General features: G+C 37.8%; 1 protein-coding gene across 2 annotated transcripts in view; it reads right to left on the bottom strand.

The window, feature by feature from the left end:
- The window catches only part of DBX2 (developing brain homeobox 2), a 50,381-nt gene extending 27,758 nt beyond the window's left edge, over window positions 1-22,623 (bottom strand). Inside the window, exons 1-2 of one of the 2 annotated variants that reach the window (XM_037846615.1) lie at window positions 21,924-22,623; window positions 7,721-7,816 (exon numbers count right to left, since the gene is read on the bottom strand). In XM_037846615.1, coding sequence (XP_037702543.1) covers window positions 7,721-7,816; window positions 21,924-22,326 — 499 coding nt within the window. In that variant the 5' untranslated portion in view covers window positions 22,327-22,623. The remainder of the gene's footprint in view (window positions 1-7,720; window positions 7,817-21,923) is intronic. The other variant, XM_037846616.1, reaches the window with a different exon arrangement.
- Between the last annotated feature and the right edge of the window lie 794 nt (window positions 22,624-23,417).

Raw genomic sequence — 23,417 nt, 5'->3', positions numbered from 1 at the left:
ATCCTGTATAAAATATGAATACTAAATGTGTCCCAGGTAGCCGGCATTCATACATTGGATTTGTTCTCACAAACTACGTTTTAATACGTAAGTGCTGTTTTCTCTGTCCTACTAGTTTTCTTAACTATGCACACCTAGCCTGGGAAAGTTGGATTATCAGCTTGGCTTGAAGGTTACCTTTGAACCTATTATTTTAACAAATGTCTCCTTTGGAATAAGATGAATGTGTTAATGTGTTATGTCACAGTATATATCAAGATGCCATATGAATAGTGATAATTTCTTATAATTAAAAGGACTATAGGGCTTTTCAAAAATTAGGGAGATATTAAGACAATCCCAGATAAACAAAAGCTGAGGCAGTTCATCACCACTATACCAGCCCTACAAGAGATGCTAAAGAGAGTTCTGCACGTTGAAAGGAAAGGACAAGAGAGAAGAGATCGAAGACACATGAAGAAATAAAGATCTCCAGTGAGGGTAATGACATGTGTAAATATAAATCCCAGTACTATTGTATTTTTGGTTTGTAACTCTACTTTTAATTCCTCCAGGATCTGAAAGGCAAATGCATAAAATGTAATGATAAATCAGTGTGTACTATATTATATATTATATACATAATAAATAAACATGTAATTTGTAACAAGAACTACATGAAAGTATTGTGGGGGGGGTGAGGTATAGAAACATAGTTTGTGTTTACTATTGAAGTTAAGTTGATTATTATAGATTTAGGAAGTTAAAGTTAAGCCCCATGGTAACTACAAAGAAAATATCAGAGACTATGCATGCTCATAGAGCCAGAAATTAGAGTTACAGGGGGTGAAGGGGGAATAGGGATTTAATTCATAATAGGTATAGGGCTTCTGTTTGGGGACATGGGAAAGCTTGTAATGGAAGGTGGTGAGGGTACCACGATATTGTAAATGTGATTAATTCCATTAAGTGATATGCCTGGCAGTGCTCGAGCTGGGAAGTTTATATTGTATATATGTGCCCACAATTATGAAAAGAGAAAGAGCAACTAAAGAGACAATGACAATTAAATGCAATACCAGATACTGACTAGGATCTAGGAAGGGAGGAAAAAAGTCAACTTCTCTAATAAAGGGGAGAAAAAACAAAAACATGACATTATTGGGCCATGTAGAAAAAAACTGGAATAGACTATAAGCTTTATATCAATGTTAAATCGCTTGAATTTGATAATTATACTTAAGATGGTTACATAAGTGAGGATCTTTGTTCTTAGGAAATGTACATGGCTGTATTAAGTGTTCAAGGAGCAAACTGTATAAAACCTACCCTCAAGTGTTCAGAAAAATGGATAGATAGAGAGATCGAGTGATGTGGCAAATGTGGCAAAAGTTAAAATTGGTGGATCTAGGTATTGGCGGGGAGCATGTTGGAGTTTTCTGCATGGAGTTTGTATTATTTTTGTAACTGTCCTGTAAATTTAAAGGTATTTCAGAATAAAATGTTAAATAAATAAATAAATAAATAAATAAATAGCTGAGGCCACCGGTTCAAGGAGCTACAGGCTCAACCAATTTGGGGATATCGTTATTATTATTAGTTTACAATACAGCTTATGTATATATTAGAGGCTCAACACATACTGATGTACATGCCAAGTTCATAACTCATCTCATGTAATCCTTACAACAACACTCAGAAGTAGATATGCCACCCATTTTCCATGGGAAGAAAACTGAGGCTCCAGAAAGTTAACTAGTGCTACTGTGGTCACATATCAAAGCAGAGTGAGGCCAATGCTCTAGAAAATGACACCGAAGACCATCAAAGTTATGAATGAGCTGGGAAAGGGACGAGAGTCAGGGAGAGAGACATATTAAAATGTCAGAATGACCTGGGATAGAAATTGTTTCAAAGGCCTAATTCCCTGGATCCTGAGATGTTCCTCCAAATCCCATCCCCCCAGAGATTCCTTGTGTGTAAGGGGCCTAGTGAGAGATGTTACTAATTTAAGTCTGCTATGGGTGAATAATATTGGGGCAAAGGGAGAGAAACACAGCATTAGATAAACTCATGGAAGCTTCTACCCCTCTCTGTTGCCTTGACCTCCAGAAAGCATGTCTTAATTCTGAAGCCAGAGGGCACTGCCATTTACAGCAGCCAGGAAGTCCTAGAGAACAAAGGGAGACCTGATAAAGTCACTTTCTGGACACTGATCCAAGAGCAAATAGCTATATCTCTGCCCAGTGTTGCTACCACTGCTGTCCTACAGAGTCTTGCCTCATGAACAGTAGGCAAGTTATGTGTGTGATGTTTAGATTTGTCTTGATTCATTGCAATCTCTGGATTACTGATCCCATTTAGGCAGCTTCCTTTGTCCCATATCCCCCATTCACCTTATTGCTTCAGGGAGCTCTGTAAAGGCTTCTGGACCATGCATGCCCAGTGCAACCCTGTGTTCCATTGTGGTCTCTAGGCCTCGTCATGGGACTGTCCTTGCCCTCAGGTTAATGTTCTCCTGCTCAGCCTCTACTTCCAATCTGGGCTACATTGGAGTCACAGCCGACAAAGGAGTAGCACTTTATGAAGGTCACTTCTAATAAGCCATCTTGCTTAAGACTTTACTGCTGAGTTTACCTGGTCTTTCTGTAATAAAAGCTAATCTATAGCCCAATGTCCTTCTGATGTTGTAAGACCGGCTACAGCACAAGTCCATAAGCACCACCAAATCTAAATCTCTCAAGATTATTTAATGAGAACTCAGCTAGAGGTTACCAACAAACCTTTCAGAAATAGAATTCTTTCATCCTTTTATGTAAATTCAATGGCATCTCAGAGCTAGAAGACATGAGTGGCCATCTGTTTATTCCAGGCCTCTCCAACAGGCCAGCTGAAACTCTATTAGCATCCATTAACTACTTCTTCAAATATTAGTTATTTCAAACCTTGAGTCTGTGTCTCTCCTACCTGGGGTCAGCTTTCTTCAAATACGGAATGGTTCTTGTCTGTGTGTTCATTCTTTTTTGCAGCAAAACTCTCAACAGCTACAACTTCCTGTCTCCTATCTTTTAGGGGTTTTTCAATTTCTCTTCTATGAAAAGCTTTGCTACATTTCTTATTTTCAAGTGTGGGATGTGGTATGGGGATGGTGTATGTGTGTGAATGTCTGTGTGTGTTTATGTATTTTTGTGTAATTTCTGTGGATCTGAAGTTTGGAGAGAGAAGATACTCTAGAAGTCTACCCTCCAATCTCTATATAAATCTAGTATTGGGGAATCCTATGTGATAATATTTCATTGTTATACAACTTGATGTACTAGAAATCTTTTCCCTATTTTGATCCTAAATTTAACTTCCCCTAAACTCCACTAATTCTACCCACTGTATCTATATTACATACAGAATATCTAATTTTAACATAATGCTCATGTTATCCCTAATATTTTTCTTCTCCAGAGTAAACATATTCAATTTCTTTCAAACATTCGTGATCAAACAGATCTTTCACCGTTTCAGTTGCTGCCTACCTCCTGACCTGGTTTTTATATTGCAATTTGTTTAATGTGTCTTTTAAAGTGGGCCTCCAGAACCAAACGGTGTAGGCAGTCTGACCATTACAGAGTCCAGTGAGACTATGATCGCCCTTGTTCTGGATCTTCTATTTTTAAAAGCACAACGCAATATCCCATATCACTCAGTAGAAGCATACTGGGATGGCAGTACATCCCTTTCCTTTGTTCTATTCAGCCAATTCTCTCCTATCCTGTACTTGTGCATTTGGTTTTGGGAACCTAAAATCAGGACTTTATAAGCAGCCCTATTAGATTTCATGTTAAATTCAGACAAGGGCTATAGACAAGCTCGGGGACAAGCACCATGTATCACTAAGAAGTCCCCCAGCCCAACTGTTTATGAACATTTAGGGAGAAAGGGAACTCCATACTGGCAACATTACTGTCTCTTTAGAGCTGCTGAATAGAGCCATCAACTTAGAAAACCTATTGTCATTGAGTCTCTGACTCCTTTAAACACTCCTCCTGGTTGACCAAATGTCATTTATCTAGGAAACACCCCTCCCTTCACTACTGAGAAGTCAATACCTGTTTTCAATTTACTGCACAAACTCCATTAACATTTTAGACAATATAATTAGGCTTCTTTCTCTATTAGAGCAAAATGCTGCCGTCCCCTGAAGATCTTAGAGTGATAAAGTTAAATCTGCATAAAGAAACTTTTATGAATTTCCACACGTCTTGGTCAACTTCTTCAGCTGACTCACCACTCTAGTTAGAGCAATAAAAGAAATTCAGGGAGGCCAGGTGGCAAGAAAACTAATCCCATCATTACCCACCTTTGACAATGAAACTCACAGGAACAATCCAGATTTACAATCATAAAAATGATGACTTTCCCCTGATTTCTTCAACAGAAATCCTAAATCCAAGCTTGGACTATATATTATGCTCTTTTAAGTTTTAACAAAGAAGGGAAGACATGATTTCAAAATGTAGAATATTAAGTCCACCTCCTTAGAAAAAGGTCACGCAGTTTGTCCCAGAAGAATATTTTCCATGCTCAGAGGTTAACAATAATGGTCCAGATTTAAGCTTTGGCTTTTTAGATATAAAATCCTCGAAACATCAGATTCAAGTTGGGCATTCAAAGATAAACGGAAAGAACTATCTGATTAATCCAATTAGCTGGTTTACGTACTTAAGACTCCTATCCTTTTTCAGGTAGCTTTTGCAAGGTTATTATTATCTGCATAAATTCCATTTCACTTTAGCCAAGGAGAAAAGTGTTATATTGAAAAGAACCTTATGGATGTAATTTCAAAGGCTTTCCATACCCTGTTTTGGGGGAGTTGGGAAGACTTTTACCACTGCCTTTTAATTTTTCCCCACTGTAAGAATTGTGCTTAAACAGCCTGTTAAACTATTTACTACATGTGAGAAGCGCACTGGATGAATGATTGTTTCCACATTGCAACGAGTCAATTATAAATGTAAGATGTTAACAAGGAAAACTAAATCAACATTAAACCAATGAATCATGTTAAAAGAGTCAAAGTGGTATTTCATTTGCACAGTTACAGACCTGTTGATCTGATTCTACATGGTTGTCCATGCTGAAACCTAATGCCAGTTTATTTGGACAGTTCATTTTTCCTTCTTTTGTACAATGGAAAAAAATTTAAATGCTTAGGCATAAAAATCATTCTTATTACAAAAGGAAATGAAAAAAATCTAGTAAATGCCTTAAGTAAAAAGGATTACAGTATAGTTATAAATGTTCTTAACTGTTCTTACTAATTGTTTTTTATTGACAACATCATTCTGCCATTTCTTTATTATTTGATGCCAATAAGAATGAAGATTGTAAAGAAGAAAATCAGAAATTCATTTTAGACGTATAACTAATAACATGAGACACCACAGTTTTTGAAATACACTCATGGCATCTCTAAAGTATTTGTAAATGCCAACTTCTGAATGGAGACAAACCAGACATGGCATTTTCTATCCTTATCTCAGCTGTGCTGATTTTCAGCTTGTACATTTTATTAAAAAAAAAAAAAAGAAAAATGGAGAACTTTATAAGCCTGCAGTGCAGGGACAGACACCACAATTTATACCAGTTATGCAAAAGGCACAAAACAGAAGAACTAAGAAGCAGATGGAGGAAAATGAGACCTGGTTAAAGTAATTATTCAAGCAGTTGAGAAGATCAAGTTATCTAGGAAATTTATCTCTAGATGTTTCTCTGTTTACTAAGCTGATCCACATATTAGTATACTTTTATGTCATAGTGACTCTTAAAACACCACTATAAAAATACATACACACACACACATGAAAGTCCACCTGTTACATGGAAGTTTTTTTTTTCCATTTCCATTTACCTGAACTACATTGCCAGAGACTTTCTAAAGTAAAAGACCACTTATTATATCAGGATGAAATAACTGAAAATAACTGTGGGACCTCTTTTAATCTCCACTGCTGGAATTTAAAACCAAAAGATTTAATTCTGTGCAGATGCCACTATGACGAGGCATCAGATATCTGGATTTTGAATCTTCACACCAGAAGTCTTTTCCTGATACCCTCATGCATGTTGATAAGTGTCTCTTTAATTTGCACAACGGCTTTCAATTGCCCTCATCAGAGACCACCTTGAAGGAGCGAGTAAAAGGTTTAGTCATGGTTTCTATTTTTCTATTTGAATTCAATACATTCAAGTTAAATGGACAATTAATAGGTCACTTCCAAAATAGCAGTGTATCAGTCCTGGTTAATAAACAATCCCTGCTGTTGACAATGGACCCTATGTATTCAGCAAGTCCCTGTATACACTCAGCTCATCCACTAAATCCCTTTTCAGGTGGACAGGGTTATATGGGAAGATGAGCTAGAATGAGTCTATAAAAGTCAGTTTCATTCACTGCTTTATTTTTCAGTCAAGTGCTTTAAATGGTCTCCAGAAATTCACTTGGAATGTGAGACAGGAGAAAAGACTGACACACAGAGCCTTGCTTTATGACCATACAAAAGGGCAACTGACCCTTGCCCAAGCCTTTTCCATGTGAAATGGTTCCTAAAGTTCATCTGCACAGTGAAAAATCGTGGTGAGGTCGCGTGTGGATGAGTCAAGTGAAAGTGACGATTGGTCACGGGTCTGCCGTCCATTGTGACCGGTCCCAGCCATGTGAAATTCTCTGTGGGAAAGTATCAGCCCCCTAAAAAGACGCTCAGAGGCCTGCAGCTCATTAAACGGCCAGCATTTGCTGCCTCACTTGTCAGGAATCATTCTGTGGAGCAACTGTTCTCCTGAAACGTTCATAAAACACATGCACAGAGGCAGCAGGGATCTGAATTCAACCGTGATAGAGCCCCGTACTTCAGAATGACTCACTCCTCTTTCACTTTTCACCTGACAGAGCTGTTAACCTGAATACATGTTTTCTCTTGGGCAACTGAAACAAACAGATTCCTCTCCACTGGACTTCCTTATCATAAACTAAAATTCTCTGCCTATAAATTCTTATCTGACCTAGAAATCTCAAGACTATGGTGAACTTTATTTACGTTTTAGCTAAATACGTATTTCTTTGGGGGTGTATGCATGTGCGTGCTCCACCAGTATCTGAAAGTTTGTCATTCTCACTCCACCCCTTCAGATGTTACGATTTTGCTTTTATAACGTTTGGAGAAGAGTTCTCGTGAAAATAATTCCTAAGGCTCTAAGTTATGGATGACTTTCTTCAAGATAATAAAGAGGAGATGTGTATCTCCTTTTCAAATCTTGACAATGTTAAATTATTCTCAAGAGACTCCTAGTGATTTTCAATGTCATATTTTAAGCTGAATGGAAATTTTACACAGCACAACTTCTTAGCCTTTCTTTCCTTTCTTTTCTCTTCTTTAAACAAGTATTGCTACATGTTTCAAAAAGAGCCAAACTGGTGCCTCCAAGATCTTTTATATCAAATGGAAAACAAGTAGCTTTCCTTGGTGTGTCAGCCCTGGGTTTTCAATGCCATTAGAAATCACTCACAATTGCTCAGTGTGCCGAGGTCTGATAAATCTCTGCAAACCTCCTGAATAGGATTGCTGTGATTTTTAGTGAGAAATTAGCTCCTTGCCATTGCATTACCAATTAGTTTTCCAGAGCACATTAAATCCTGCTGCTTTGGTTTACAGAATAACTGAGGCATTGCTGATGAAGCATAAAAACTTACTTGAAAAAGCAGTGGGGGATGCAGGGCGCCGACAGGACCCACCGCAGCAAGCCGAGCAGAATGGCGGGGCACTCAGAAAAAAAGGTTTGGAAGGCGCTGCAGAAAAAGCATTGATCTCATTGATTATCCATTTCTTTTAGACAATATTCAAAACTCCAGTTCCCTAAAAGCCATTAAGGAAAAGCACTTCATTTTCTCAGTCGTTAGTCAGTTAGTTGGCTAGTTAGCTATAATTTTACTGAAGTTAAAATCATCTTAAATAGGCTCTAACAAAGAGCTTGCCAAATAATTTTATCAAGATTTGGAATATGTGGTAGAAAGACTCAAAGAATCAAACACCAGACTTACTACTTCATTTTCTGTATGGCCATAATTATAAATATCAAATATTCCTTTACTTAAAATACTCTTAAGTCGGCACTGTCAAATAAAACTAACTGCGATGATGGAAATGTTCTATATCAGCACTGTCCAATATGATATCCACTAGCCACATGTGGCTCCTAAGCACTGGAAATATGGCTAGTGTGACTGGGTAAATAAAATTTTCAATTAAATTAAATTTAAATAGATTCATGTGACAAGGCCTAACATACTGAACAGTGCAGCTCTGGGTATTATGCTTACCAAGAAAAAATCTGAGTATTACGTGCTTATGTTTAATTTTTTTTAGAGAGATATCACTCTATCGTTTCTTTTTCAGAAGTTCTTTGGAACGTATAGTTGGCTGGATCCCAAAGATGGCAACAGTTTCTTTAAAAAGCAACCTCATAAACAAAAAGTGGTATTTTACAAACATAGTTTTGATCACACTTACATGTTAAAAGTATTTAGAAATAACATTTTATCTCAAACGAATCTAGTTAACCTGAAAGCATTTGTGTTTATAGCATAGGGAGTTACCATGTAATTTTGTTCTGCTCATTTTATTAAAGAATGCAATTAATAAAATTTTCAGTGGATGCACATGGAATAATTATCATTACTCTTGTAAATACAGCAAGTGAAATTTTAAACTTCTTTTCTCAATAGATGAAAAATAATTAGGAAGGATGGCACAGAACATTAATAAAAGTTCTCCCTTATTGCACACTTACTATATGCCAGACTTTGGTTAAGTACCTTAAATACACCATGTCCTTTAATATGATGGGTTTAATACAATATAAATATGGGTTGAGATTTCTTGAAAGTAGGCACTTGCTTTTACCATAACATACCCAGCAGAGTGCCTGGCACATTCTAAACAGTCAATACATTTTTGGTAAATGAACAAATGATTTGCAAACTAAGCTAGCTATTGTTCTTCTGAGGTAAAGAATAAAGATCAGGAACTAACTCCTCACCTGCTCCTTGTCTCCTGACTGCTTCCATAACAGATGACCTTGAAATACAGAACATGACTTGAAAATAAATATTTTTATTACTTCCTCTTCATATTCAAGTGGCACCTTCTTCCTTTTCTTAAGCACATACAGTAAACACTGTTTCAATATGAATACATACCTTTTTCAAGAATGCAGTAATTTCAGGCTTGTTATTTTACCTAACTAACAAGCATGTATTTCACCCATATCATTGAAGGATATTCAAAATACATGTATCACCCAATAATAATTTTACAGTGTCTAAGGGTTCTGAATGCCTTGGAATTACAAATAAATGATAAATATAGTTTTCTTCTTATGAAAAAAAACTGAAGTTGTCAGTATTAATGTTTATAGTCTTCTAATATCTTGATTTTTAAAGAGCAAACTGTTTCAATGCTGCTTTTTAAATTTGACAACTAAGCAATGGTGTGAAAAGGAGACCCATTTTTGTGTTCAAAAAGTTCCATGATTTTTCAAAAAGTTTGGTTTATCATAAGTTGTTTTACACTGATTATAAAACCATCATAGAAATGATAAATTATTTCATTGAATTTAAATTATATTACAAGAATTCAGCATTATTTAGGCAGGTTTATATTTTTCATTATTTCCATGGATATATGGAAACACATTTCTAAGTATAAAATTCACTTCATTACGTTTATTCTCAAGCATCTCTGTTAGTTAACTTACTTCCAAAATAAGCACTCCAGAGATAATGAAATTATGGCTGCTGTGCTGTTTGGCATTTTTAAAATTAAGGTAGAAGAAAAAAGAAAAAGACTCAGCAATGTTGCATTTACATGGATCCACAGAAAATTAAACATTTACCATGATAGCTAAAAATACAAATAGAGAACCATTTTTGCTAAATACAGAGCATAGAAACTAAGATAGTACCCTAGTGATACCACAGAAATAAGGATACAGGATATGTTTAATTTGCAAATTTTCCTATTCTAGCCAAAATGTTTTTCAGAGTCTAGCCCAATGGACTTATAAATGGAAAGATAAAGGATAAAAATGTAAAATAGTTTGTGATAAATGAGGTTCTGAAATGTATGATCTTAATGTTAAATTTAACCAGAAAAACATTATTAATTGAACATTACACAATTTACCCTATCTTAATATAGTAGCACTGTAATCAAAGTATCATGCTACATACAGTAACAATCCATTTTGGCTAAATTACTGTTTGTTATATTTTGTGACAAATCCAGGCTTGAAGTTCTATTGTGCAGAATCTCTTCACCATTCTAAATCACCTCTTTGACACACATATATTTACACAGGCGATTAGTCAATTCCTGATTGCTATACACAAATACACCTTGTTTAAGCTGGTTTATGTGGAAATCACTGTGAAATTCCAATTAAGTGCTCCATTTTTTTTTTATGTGCTCCAACTTTGACATAAATCAAATGCTAATCCAGCTGAGCTCGTGATTGCAGGAGTGCTGAATGGCCTCAGGAAGTAACCATTTAACACAGTGCAATGCATTAAAATATTTTTTAAAATATTTTGATATATATATTTACATTTATTCCTATATATGTGTGCATTATATTTTTAAACGTTTGCAAACCACATACTTTTTAAAGCAATGAGCAAAAGTAGAAACTCAAATTTGATGAAAACAAAGTGACAGGTTGACAGATGTTTAAAACTTTTGCAAGCCATTAAGAACTACTTTGAAGATGCTCTGAAAAAGGCAGACAACAAGGCAATTTCATTCTGGATGACATGCATTTCAAAACACATGAATACAATCTAGATGAGGTTACTTCATCATTCATCATGTTAGGACTGATACATTGTAAGCTTACCAAACAACATTTGTAAGGATAATAATATTTAGGGATTGCCTAGTATGTGTCAGGCAGTGGACTAAGTGTTTAACACATAATAGCTCATCTTTCTTTAACATTCAGCCTCCAGTGGGCATGCATCTGGAAAGTGATTATGATGACAGCTTTTAACTAACTTCAAAAAGAAAGGCAGGGGAAACAATAAAGGTTTTTAATATTTAGTAATTAGCTGTGAGTGACAGGATGTCACTTTGCCAGTTATTCAGTAAGAGCTGGAGCCCTTTCTGGGGGACGAATCTTCCAAGCTTTCCAAAAGAGAAAAACAAATAGCTTTTCCTAAGGAAAAATGCACCCTGGTCAGGTTCTACAGCATGATGTTATGTTCTATTAGTACATAACACTTCAGGATATTCCAAATTTTGTGCACTGCCAACAAATCTCACTTTCAGTTTCCCTGGGAAACTGTTACAAGTTACAAACAAATGACTTAAAATTTTTGGCACTAAACTGGGAGTCCAAATAACTAAAATCACGTATTCACAGAAAACTTCATGAACTTTCCACTTCTTCATCAGACATTTTGGTTTATCTGAAGACACAGAATCAAAGTATCTAACAATTATTGTGAATATATACAAGAGGGGAACCTTGCAGCCAGCCTAATGGAGGACTGGCCTCATGTTTCTCAGCTTAACTAATTAGATGGTTCTGAGGTAAAACAACTAGATCCAAAGCCAAGGATGGTTACAAGCATAAAGACAGAAACGTTAATTTCAAAATTCTGTTGTCCAGAAAACAATAATTGATTTTTTTTTTTTTTTTTTTTTTTTTTTTTTTTGTCTTTTTTGCCCTTCTTTACTGATGGGGCAGAATAAGAGGTGTCTGAATGGGATGAAATTCTTTTTATTGTCAATGTAAACCATGGTACTAACTGACTTGAGCTGATATTGCAAAGAAAGAATACTAAAGACCACCAATAAAACCTTAGAACAAATTTCAAGAACTTCCTTACTGCAATGCTATGAAGATCGGGCAGCACATTTTAAGACAGATGAGGAGGAATGAGAGAAGATTTCAAGATGTTTTACTATGGCAAACCAAACTGTCAAAAAATACCTCTGGGGAAGAGTAACAGGGAATTAAATAATTTCAGAGGTATGGTTTTAATAATCTCCTTCAGGTGTTGGGTACATGGTCAATGGGAATAAAAAAAAAAAAAAACACTCTAAACTTATGACCTGAAAAGAGCACAAAAATGAACAGAGTTTGTCTGGAACAGGTTGGACCAAAAAACGAGACTTTGTGGTATGGAAATCACCTGTCTTGAGTGGTTGGCCCTAAGAAGTATGAATTATCTAATGGAGTTTTACTTTATCACTCAGTAAGTATGGAAGTTAAATTTTCATTTATGTGATCCAATTGCAAACCTTGCTTTCAATCACAAGGCGAAGCAAGTTAGGTAAATTTATCCTTACTCTTCTGCTTATTAGAAAACAACAAAAGCCAGCATTTTTTTTTTTTTTTTTTTTTTAACCTCAAGAGAAGTTTAGAGACAGAAAACCAAAGTACAGCTCATGGGAGGATAAATCAAGTGTAGTGTCTCCTTGTTTGAGTCTGTCCTTTTAATTCTATACAAATAATATTTGTTGCATATCTATTAAAGTGCCAAGTATTGCACTATGTGCTGGGACTATAAAGACGAGGATACAAAGGATTGTTTCTCTTCTTGGAGGAATTTATATTTTAATGTTCCTTAACATACAGATTCAAATCTGCAGGCTAAGAAATGAAACGTAAATTCCTCAGTACTCTTCAGTACTCCAAGTCCAACTCTGTTCTGTCAAATCCCAGGCATTCCCCAAGAAGGAGATGAGATCTGAAAATATTCCCAATGCCAGTTTCCTTAACCAATGGTTCTCAACTCTGAATGCACACTAGAATCATCTGGGGGCTTTTAAAGCTACATCTGCCTAGGCTACACCCCAGTTGGGCTAAATCAGGATGGCCAGGAATGGGGTCCTGAGCACAGCATTTTTTTCAAAAGCTCCATGGGAGATTATAATGTGTAACCAGGATTAGACCACTGAAAACACACACAAAAAAATGCCATATATAGCAAGCACTCAATACATATTAGCCTTTACTACCATCATTACTATATAATTTGAGACCAACTCTATGACAGCACAGAAAAAAGCAGTATGGTACAGACTTCTCTAAGATATAGAAGCAAGTAAAAGAAAATAATATTGTTAAGAAGTCTTGGTCAAAGAAGGCTTTAAGCAGGAGAAAAATCTTAATCTGGATCTTGACCTGGAAAGTACTTGGAAGGTATATGGCAAAGGAAGGAAAGATCCCATGAACAAAAAAAAGGAGACAAAGATAGTGGTGGCATCTGGTGCACGTTAAGGCGACCAGCCTGGCTGCTGGGGGGATGTCTAAATGGTGAACTTTAGTGATGAAGTGAGAAGAGTTCAAAGCGGCTGATGGAATGGTCTTGAAGGCCAAATTTAGTATTTTTATTTGATCTGATAAATGGGAAACATTAAGGTTTTCCTGAGTAGCTTGGTAATATGACAAGAATTTTGGGGGGGAAATTCTCCTGGCAGTGTTGGATGAGATGTAGCAGAATAAGGAGGGGCTAAAGGGTAGGCTGCTACTGCAGTAATGATCTGCTGATAGGTAATTTGTTTGTTTGATGCTTCCACCAGTATCTTCTATATATTCTCATGACGACAGCAACAGGAGAATGGGGTCTGGCCAGCATTCAGGAACTTCTCCCCAAGCTGGGGACCCTTGTTCATTGTAACCATCAGAGGTGCTCAGGGTCTGCACCTCTGCTGTCTTCGAGGAGCCTCAAGAAGCTGGTTCTGAAAAAAAATTTCAATTTGGGGAAATCCCTTGCTCTTTTTATTATAAAGACTATGTCACAGAAGAGAATATCATGACAGAATAGTACCTACCACTCTCAAAACTTTGTGGAGGCTCCTTGAGCTCTGTGCCAGTTTGGATATATTATGCCCCCCAAAAGCCATTTTCTTTAATGCAATCTTGTGGGGGCAGACTTATTAGTCTTTTGATTAGGGTGTAAACTTTTGACTGTTTCCATGGAGATGTGACTCACCCAAGTGTGGGCAATAATTCTGATTAGATTATTTCCATGGAGGTGTGGCCCCACCCATTCAGGGTGGGTCCTGATTAGTTCACTGGAGTATTTAAGAGAGAAGCTAAGAGCCAACACAGACCCAGATGCTTGCTGACACTTAGAGATGATTGGAGATGCAGACAGAAGGACGTTTGGGGAGGCTAAGCTAAGAGATGAAGCCCAGAGTTTGCCCTGGAGAAGCTAAGAGAGACTCAGAGATGTATTGGAGAAAGCCATTTTGAAACGCAACCTGGGAACAAAGGAACAGCAGATGCCAGCCATGTGCCTTCCCAGCTGACAGAGGTGTTCCGGATGCCATTGGCTGTTCTTCAGTAAAAGTATCCTCTTGTTGATGCCTTAGTTTAGACACTTTTATGGCGTTGGAACTCTAAAGTTGTAACCAAATAAAACCCTTTTATAAAAACCAGTCCATTTCTGGTATTTTGCATAATGGCAGCATTAGCAAACAGCAACAAGCTCCTAGCTGTACCACTCTATGTGGTTATTTCTGCCTTAGTCTACTCCAGCAGGAGACAGACCTAGCTGGAATTGTGTCCAGTGGTGGTTACTGTGATTTCACCCTTCGGCATATCTAAAATGGATGCAAATTATTTGGCACTCCTCCCATGGAGAGGCCAACAGTGGCTGTTGCAATGACCAGCTCTAGATGAGCATCCAGCATCACAGCCAGCATTACCTACCAGCCATATGAGTGTACCACCTTGGACAGCGAGCCCAGTCCAGCAGCTAACTACGAAGGTGTGAGAGTCCAAGTGAGAACCTCCCAGCTGAGCCCAGTTAACCCACAAAACTGAGAGAGAAAAAAATAAGTTGTTCCTTTAAGCCACTAAGTTTCAGGATGGTTTCTTACACTGCCAAACCCCTTTCCCCAATATTTTACCTGTGGGGGAATGGTAGAAGGGAACCTTTCACAGATTTTGTTGTATCTTATTAATAGGATTTTCAAAGTATGTACTTAGAAGTCAAATGCTCATACTAAGATCTGCTCTCATTTTGAAATGAGGAAACAGAGAGCTCAAAGAAGTTATATGAGTTGCTTAGGGTTATGCAATTAGTAATACAAAGACTTTACACTTTAAACTTTAAAATTATAGAAATGCTGCTAAAGCTTAGACAGTATTTTAGAAGACTACAAAGTATTTTAAAACTTACCCAATTTGCCATTTGGTTTTGGAGCAGGCCTTGGCACACTTTCATTATAAAGGGCCAGGTAATAAATACTTTAGGCTTTGCAAGCCATACAATCTCTGTGGCAACTACTCAACTCTGCAACCATAGTACAAAAGCAGCTATAGGAAATATGTAAACAAATAGGCGAGGCTGTGTTCCTGCTTTGAAGAATCACACTGTCTTTTCATTTCAGATCCAATATGACTGAAGAATTGTTCAAGGCACCTAAACTCAATCTAGAGTTAGGTTAGTCTATTAAAAATTTTGCCAGCAGGCATGGATTTTACTCTGTTCTTAATGGACATAAAATTTCCCAAAGAATAACTTACTAACTCCTTTACATGTTTTAATTTTTTAAATATTTTAGAGATTTAAAGAAGAAATTTTCTCTTTTCAAGAGGACTACAAAATGTATATACTGTATATCTATTTCTGATAATGGCTTAGAATTAATATAATTAAGGTTGTCAAGGCATGCTGCCTGAAGACACAACAGAAAATTGGAAATCCTAGTTGATCCTTGAGATATTTATAAATAAAGGCGTAGCAATATATGGAAAAAGACATCCAGAGGACTGAGTGAGCTTTTTTTTTTTTTTTTCTTTTTCTGGATGCTTTGGTACTAAAAGAAAAGTCTAAAAACTTATAGAGCCTTTTTGATCTTAGACTTCAGAGAGAATTTTAGTCCCTTAAATTTACTATTCACATAACTCACAAAAGTGTGCCCCTGACATATTCCAAACGAATAGCTGGTTGACAAAATGAATAATGCTATTAAAAATGAAATCAGTTAAGGTAACTGTATGTAAAGTGATGAATCAATCAGCATTGCCAAATCAAGTATTGACTGGAGGCTAAAAAGAATGAAAGGCAGAGATTTCATTAAAAGTGGAAACATTACTGAAAGTAAAACAAAATATTTTGGAATAAAATATACAAGGGTCTGGTAAGCATGTTATGCGTTAAGGCAAAAATCCAATTTCTTACCAAGAAAGAATAAAATAGAAACATGCTCTAATGAGGATTCTAACAAGCGTTCCTAGATAAAAATCATATTGTTTCTTTTTATAATTTGCCTTTTAATTCTTGACAGACTCCAGGTGCAGCTGAATGAAAACTTGAAGTTACTCAAATTGACTTCAAAGTTTTGTACTTTCATTATGGAGAAAAAAATCATTGTAATTAAAAATAAAAAACTTTATATAGATCCTCTGTTATCCCAAGATTAAGAGGACAAACACTGTATTAAGGGTCACAAATCAAGTCCCTTGAAAAGGTATAAGATGGATCTGAAGTTATGGACAATGTCAATAACAGAAATATGGTGGTAGAAAATAGATTGAGTTCAGACTAAATGAAGTACTTACCATCTGCTCTAACATAAGGACATATTTGTTTAAATATTTTTAAGATGATAACATTTCACTTCTGTAAAAACTTCTCATCGCTAAGTACCTCAAAGCATTTTATGAACACAACTATTAAATAGAAATAACACAAGGAAGGTGTTTCCCTTACTTTTGAGTTGCTACCATCCCTATTGTTCAGCAACAAACCTAACTGTAAAAATGTCTTCTTACAGCAAAGAGAGGTTTTTTCTGGTGGACACAAGTACAGGTAGGGTGGCACACCCAAAGAGGAATACAAAGGAGTCTAGCGCAGAGATTAGGTTACAACATCTGGGTCACATTTATTGACAAACAAGTGTACCTAAAATCATCCTTGATAATCCCTTTAAATTGCCCATCCATATGACATTCTTTGATTTCGTGTATCTAACCCTGAACTCTCTGAATCCTAAATCTAAATCTGCATAAATCCATACTCACATTTCTGGGCATTCAAACCACTGTGCCTCTTAAAATAACCCTCAAATTCCTAAAGTGAATAAGAAATAAGTGGAATGTTCTAAAATGTTCCTACTTGTCTGTGGGATTTACTCCTGTTTTACTATTAAGCCTCAATAGCTTCAATACCTGTTAACAGATTCAGATTCGCTTGTTCTTGAAGTGATGCAGAGAAGTGTATGTTGCTGGGTGGAGGAGGAATAGGTTTTAAAGTCAGAGTTAAGTTAAATGCTCAGCAGTCGCTACCCTAATGTAGTTCCAGCTTAGATATCATTTTGTAAGGACTGTGGCCTATTCAATCAGTACCAGAAAAGGACTGTCAGCAAGTTCTACTGGTTTTGTTCATTCCAAGAACTTTTAAGTTTCTTAACTTAAAGACCATAAAACAATTTGATCAGAGATGGATACTCATGAACTATGTAAATGTTTTTAATATGTTAATTTAAACATAAAGCATGTTAAACAGATTACAAGGAATATACAGATATAATACAAACATGGATTTGGTACGATCTACAAATTCCACCAAAGCAAGGCTGGGGTGATGGCCTGAGCAGGGAATCACTAATGGTTTCCATCAGTGTCCTGCCCTGAATCTCCCATTCTTGTCCTCCTGGTTCTGACCAGCAGCATCAACATTTAAGATTCTGTGATTTTCATCTGCCAAACCAAATCTGCAGCACGGTGCTAGCAACAAAAACAACAAATCTTGGCATAATAAATCAGATCACAAAGTCTTTGGTCAAACTGGAATCCTCCTTTGAGCCACCCCTCTCATTTCCCTAGTCCCTAAAGGGTAAGAGAACCTCTTTTATTGCACACTTTCAGTATATCTCAATGAAGAAGGAGAAAACTACCAATTGGAACCCAAAACATTAAGTGCAAGTAGTTCAAAAGAGAGTCAAGGATTATTAGGTAAACAATAACCAGGACTGGGCGATGGACAAGAAAACTAGAATGCACGTTAGATATTAATGGTGACAACCTGAGTTCCAAGAAAAAATACTATGGATCTGGTTCCACTTCCACGCTACACGGTACAATTTACTTGACAAAATTACTTTTTTAAAAAAGTACAGTACAACTTGCCCATCCAGAATGAACATCTGCTTTCCAATCCTTTTATTTTGACCTAAAAAACCAATATGTAGCATGAGGAGTACATTTAATAGGCAATAAAAGAAGTTATTTTCAGGAAATTATTTTTATGTCAAACATTTTCTAACATGTTTACAATAAAAAATATTATTTAAAAAGCAAGACTATTTGTTCTACTTATTTTGAAGAAAATTGATGGCATAGCCAAGAGAAATTTATATTTATTCAGCTTTGTACATTTACTCAGTTAATATTTGATCAAAATTCAAGACCCTCTTTTATATATAAAAACATATAAATATTTTAATCTACCCCAAGATTTGCCTAATAACAAATTAACAAACTTCTCAGGAAGAATCTCCAATGATTGCAATTTACAGGCAAAACCTCCTGGTTTCCATTAATAAACTCTAATAGATCCAAAAACTTTTTTTTTTTTTTTTCAGATACAATCCCTGGAGGTGAACCTGCTTACTACCCACAACTGTGCTAAATGTACCTCTTTCAAGCCCTAAAATGCCCTTTGATTTTTAAAGTAAAATTCTTCAACTAGACTACATAAAGAAAAAACTTGAGAACATATAACTATGAAATGTTTCTTTTCTTGCTCTAAATAGTCAGACTTGCCAATTTTAGGGATGAAGTACTGACAGCTATACTTTCATTCATGACCTGTAAATCTGTGTTACTGTTTTAACTGTCACCACTTTTCAGACACGTCTTATAGCACGATTGAAGGGGAGAGCTAATTTCTTTCTTTATGAGCTGAGATACAAGTCACAATCTGCCTTGTTATTGTGATAATATGTAATTGGTTATCCATTATCCCTCATTAGTTTCTCACATTCAGAGAAAGACTAAGGTAGGAGCATGAAGATATGGGGCAATTCTTTTCTCTATCATATGTCCACAGAAGTTTAAACTGACACTTCTGAGAAACAAAATTGGCAGATGAAATAATCTTTAAAGAAAAAACTGGGATATCAATAGCTACCTCACCTGCCTATTATGAAGCCTAAAGGAGTTAGCAATTGTGAAATACTTGGTAAACTCTGAAGTAGTACAGAACATGGGATGTAAATTCCACAAGGGCAGGGAAAGTATGTTTCGATCACATATTATCATGAGGCTTAAAACAGAGCCTTACACATAAGAGACACTCAGTAAGCATTTGCTGACTGAATGAAATATAGGATATAATTAATAGTGGATAAGAAAAAATAAACTTGAAATGCCATGTAGAGGCACAAAAACCCCAGTTAAATAGTGCTATATTTAAGCAAAGCACCTAAAAATAAATCATTGGTCTGAGGTTTTCTTATATCTCTTACTCAACATTTAGACTGGTGCACTCAACAAATTAAAGTGGAAAAAATGGGTGGTCGATATGCCAAAATTATTAAAAATCTCACTTTGTGATGCTTTCCCAAGTTAACACTTAAAAGATCAGAACTGATGGTTCATAAACATTTCAGAGAGATTATTTATATAACATAGCTTTTCTATCTCTTTTATAATTTCTATAGCACATCAATCACTATTTCATCTTCACCTAATTTCCAGGTGACAGCTAAAACTGTTGGCACTCATTATAAATTCATAATTCTAGAATGTGTAAAGAATTCCCACAACATTTGGTAAGGCAAGAATTTATCACAAATGAAACTGGAGTAACGCTCAAAAAATAGTTTTTTGTCCAATTATAAAAATAAATGAATGTAAAGGCTGGTTTTAACTAACATATTTGTGGGCACAAAATTGGCAAGTGAAATAATCTTTAAAGAAAAAACTGGGATATCAATAGCTACCTCACCTACCTATTATGAGGCCTAAAGGAGCTGGCAATTGTGAAATCCTTGGTAAACTCTGAAGTAGTACAAGCTTTTAATTTTCTCCCTTAGATATTTTTCCAGTTTCAAAAATCAAATACATTTTTACAAGATTGTTTTTTTAAAAAAATAAAAGGCTGTTCAAATGAAAATTAAATATCCTCGGAGAACCCAGGAGAACATTAAATCTTCAGGTATTTAATAAAATAATATAAATTATTATACCCTCCTAATTATTCCAAGAAACCGTCTTTAATAAATATATAAGAATGAATATGTTCTTGAAAATAAAGACTGCAGTTAGGAAACACTTTGCCCATTAAGCATTTTGAATGAAATGAATAGGTGTATGAAACTATTTTCGAGGGTTACTGAAACATCTACATTTGATTCACCTTTAGTTTAGTTAAATTTAATCCGTAAAATCTACAACGGCTAAAACTTCTCACTGTTGAGTAACCAAAATCCCTATCAGTTACAACTTAAGAATTCTTGAAAAATAAACTCCATGAACACGGTGCCAAGTAACCAAAATATATGCAAATCCCCAAATTGTCTTTAAAATGTTATTTTTATGAGACAGTATTTACTAGCTTCTCTACATGAACCTGTTTTTTAGACTTTTAATTTTCCTAATACTTCCAAAAGAGCCAAATAGCCAAAATTTCCCAGGTACAGAAATTTTCCCTTAATTGTCTTTTTTCCTCTCCCAGGGTGCGAAAGGGTTTGTAGAATTTAAGTTTTACACTATGTGAATGAGACTGGTGCTCATATAATTAGATTATATTTGTTCCATTCTACTAGTAACCACTTCAAACCGAAAGACCAGGACAGGTTTTAAACACGTTAAATTCTATAAAGTCATTAGCAATAAATTTGATTCGGCAGCTTGCTTGGATAATGGAATCTGCTGAAAAAGCGTCTATTAGTCATTCTGGACAAATCCATAGGGATTAAGTGAATGAGTTAAGATCGTCTAAGGACACAGCAAAAGGAAAAAAAAAACAAAAAGGATTCCTATTGGATCTCAGTTTCTGAGTCTCTAAGGACTCTTCCGTTTTATCATAGCCAACTTCAGCAGTCCCTCCATAAGCTTTGGCTAATATTTGACTAAACGGTCAGCATCCTTCTTCTCTCTAGTTAGGTTTTACGCAGTAATTAAAACAAACAAAACTACCCCTCTTTTGATAAATTCCTATTTATTTAAAACAAACCCTCTTGGTGTACTTCCTATTCCAGTTGCCAAGTCGGCTGTCTCAACTCTGCACGAGAAAAAGTCTGCCTTGATTTCTTTGAGCTTTAAGCAATCCAAAATGTAAGAGAGATGGAACCAGAACTTTGCGCAACTCTCCTTCCGAAGATCTTTGCGTGTTTTCCTGACTGGCCCAGATGGTCTCAACAGCTAGAAAGGCAAAACCCAGCGCTGCGCCTAAGCTCTCCCTAGCAAGAGCTTTCCAGGGAGCCGGGGTCTCGCGGCCTGCGGAACAGCAGCTGGCGGGCCAGAAATGCAGAACTTGGGAACTGCCGTGAAACTGGTGCGGGGAGCCCAGAGATCTCGGGTCTGGAGCGGCTTTTCCGACCCACACAGGGGTGCCTTTTGGGTTTCCCCAGAAAGGCCAGAAAGTCAAGGTAGCCCTGCCATTTGTCGAAAGAAAGAAATAGGAAGGAAGCTGGAAGCTGGTGGTATGAAACGGGGGGAAATAATTACAAAAAGTTGGGGTGCCCTCCTTACTCCCAAAGCGGCACCTCCACTAAAGCTCGAGATGCTCTCGGCGCATCCCACCTCGGCTCTGAAATCGCGGCGCAGGTTCTTGGGCGCCTTCGGCGCATTACGCACGGCCGCGCGCGTAAATCCCGGGGCCGAGGAGCCAAAGTGGGCCGGCGGGCTAGAGATGAGAGAAGATGGCTCACCTGGAGCTGAAGGCTGGAAGGTACAGTCTCGGTCCCCCGGCGCCCGGCCAGGCAGCCTCGCACTATCCGCCGTGGGGCTGAGCACTTGAAAAGCCCACCGCGTGCCGTAGGGCGCCCCAGCGGGGCTGACTTGTTCGGACGCAGGGCACAGCTTGAGGGGAACGGGGCTAGCAGGCAGGGCCCGAACCTGCGCGCAGGCGGCTGCTACCGCGGTTGCCGAACCGTGGGGCGGGGGCGGCTGCAGCCCGTGCGGCGGGGCGCCGCCTACCCGCAGCAAGTTCTCGATGAGGAAACTCTTACCCAGATTGCCAAAGCCCGGCGCTGCGGGGAAGTTAAGAAGTGCGGAGGAAGCCAGCACGTCCCAGTACGCGCCGGCGTGGGCGGCTACAGCGCTGGGGAACATAGTGCGGCGCTTGCGGGTTCGGTTTGCACCCAGCTAGCGCGGCAGCTTCTCGACGCCTCTTCACCCAGGGCTGCAGCGCACTGAGCCAGAGGGGAGGAGAGGGGACCAAGGACGATGGGAGGTTGGAACGATATTATTTATTTGGATTGGGCGTTTTTTGAAGGGATGGGAGGAGTGAGGGTAGGAGGGGGAAGCTGTGCGTTGCTCCGGCCCACGGGGCGTAGGTTCTGGGGACGGCGGGGTAGTTTCTCCCTCCCTCTATGCAGATCCGGACGGCTTTCTTCTAGGAGGCTGGAAGGTGTGTCAAGCCCATCCATTCCTGTCAGCCGGCCCACAAAGTGATAGACGCGGCCAACAATAAGTGCGGCCCCGAGAGTCCGTGCTTTGGCAAGGGGAGGGGATTCATAGCGGGAGGAGGTGGGCGTGGAGGCGACGGAAAGGAGGCGCGCTTGCCGGCTCTCAGAGGCCGAGCCGAGCCGTGGCGCTCATTCTGGAGCCCGGGCAGCTTCCGAAGCGCGAGGTTGGGTGGACGCCGGGATGGAGCGCTATGCGGGAGGGCGACGCTCGCTTAGGAAGATCGCTCCACTTACCGCCTGTTGGGCGACCCTTGCCCTACCGCGTTGGTTTCAATCCTTCCCAAACCGACGGGGATTCACAGAAAGTGAAGAGAGTCGATAATAATTTGAATGGCTGTTGTCATCAGGGAAAGTCCCAAGTGTCATTGAGACTATGGGATCGGACCAGTGAAAAGTACCTGTTAAAGACTGGGTTGTTTGCATCTTAGACGAGCCCCCCCCCCTTTTTTTTAATGATTAATGGACTTGGGTTTCTCTTGGAGACCTTATAAGAAATTTCTCAATTTCCAGTGATTTATTTCCGGTCATCTTTCAAGAATAATTCTTTTAGGAATCTGGAGAGATACCTACAACTCCTTCACTCCAAAAGAGGTGATCCAATAAATTCTGATCTAGAGAAGGGGCTTCTTAATCAGAGTTGGGTTGGGTCCAAAATCCGGGAAGAAAAGCCCCACCAAGTCCTCCTAACCAGCTGAGGTTGGGTACTCCTTCCTCCTCAGAGAGATGGGGATGGAA

This window comes from Choloepus didactylus, chromosome 8 (assembly GCF_015220235.1).
Source record: "Choloepus didactylus isolate mChoDid1 chromosome 8, mChoDid1.pri, whole genome shotgun sequence".
In the NCBI taxonomy this organism is placed as follows: Eukaryota; Metazoa; Chordata; class Mammalia; order Pilosa; family Megalonychidae; genus Choloepus; species Choloepus didactylus.
This window is presented reverse-complemented; position numbering and strand designations above follow the sequence as displayed.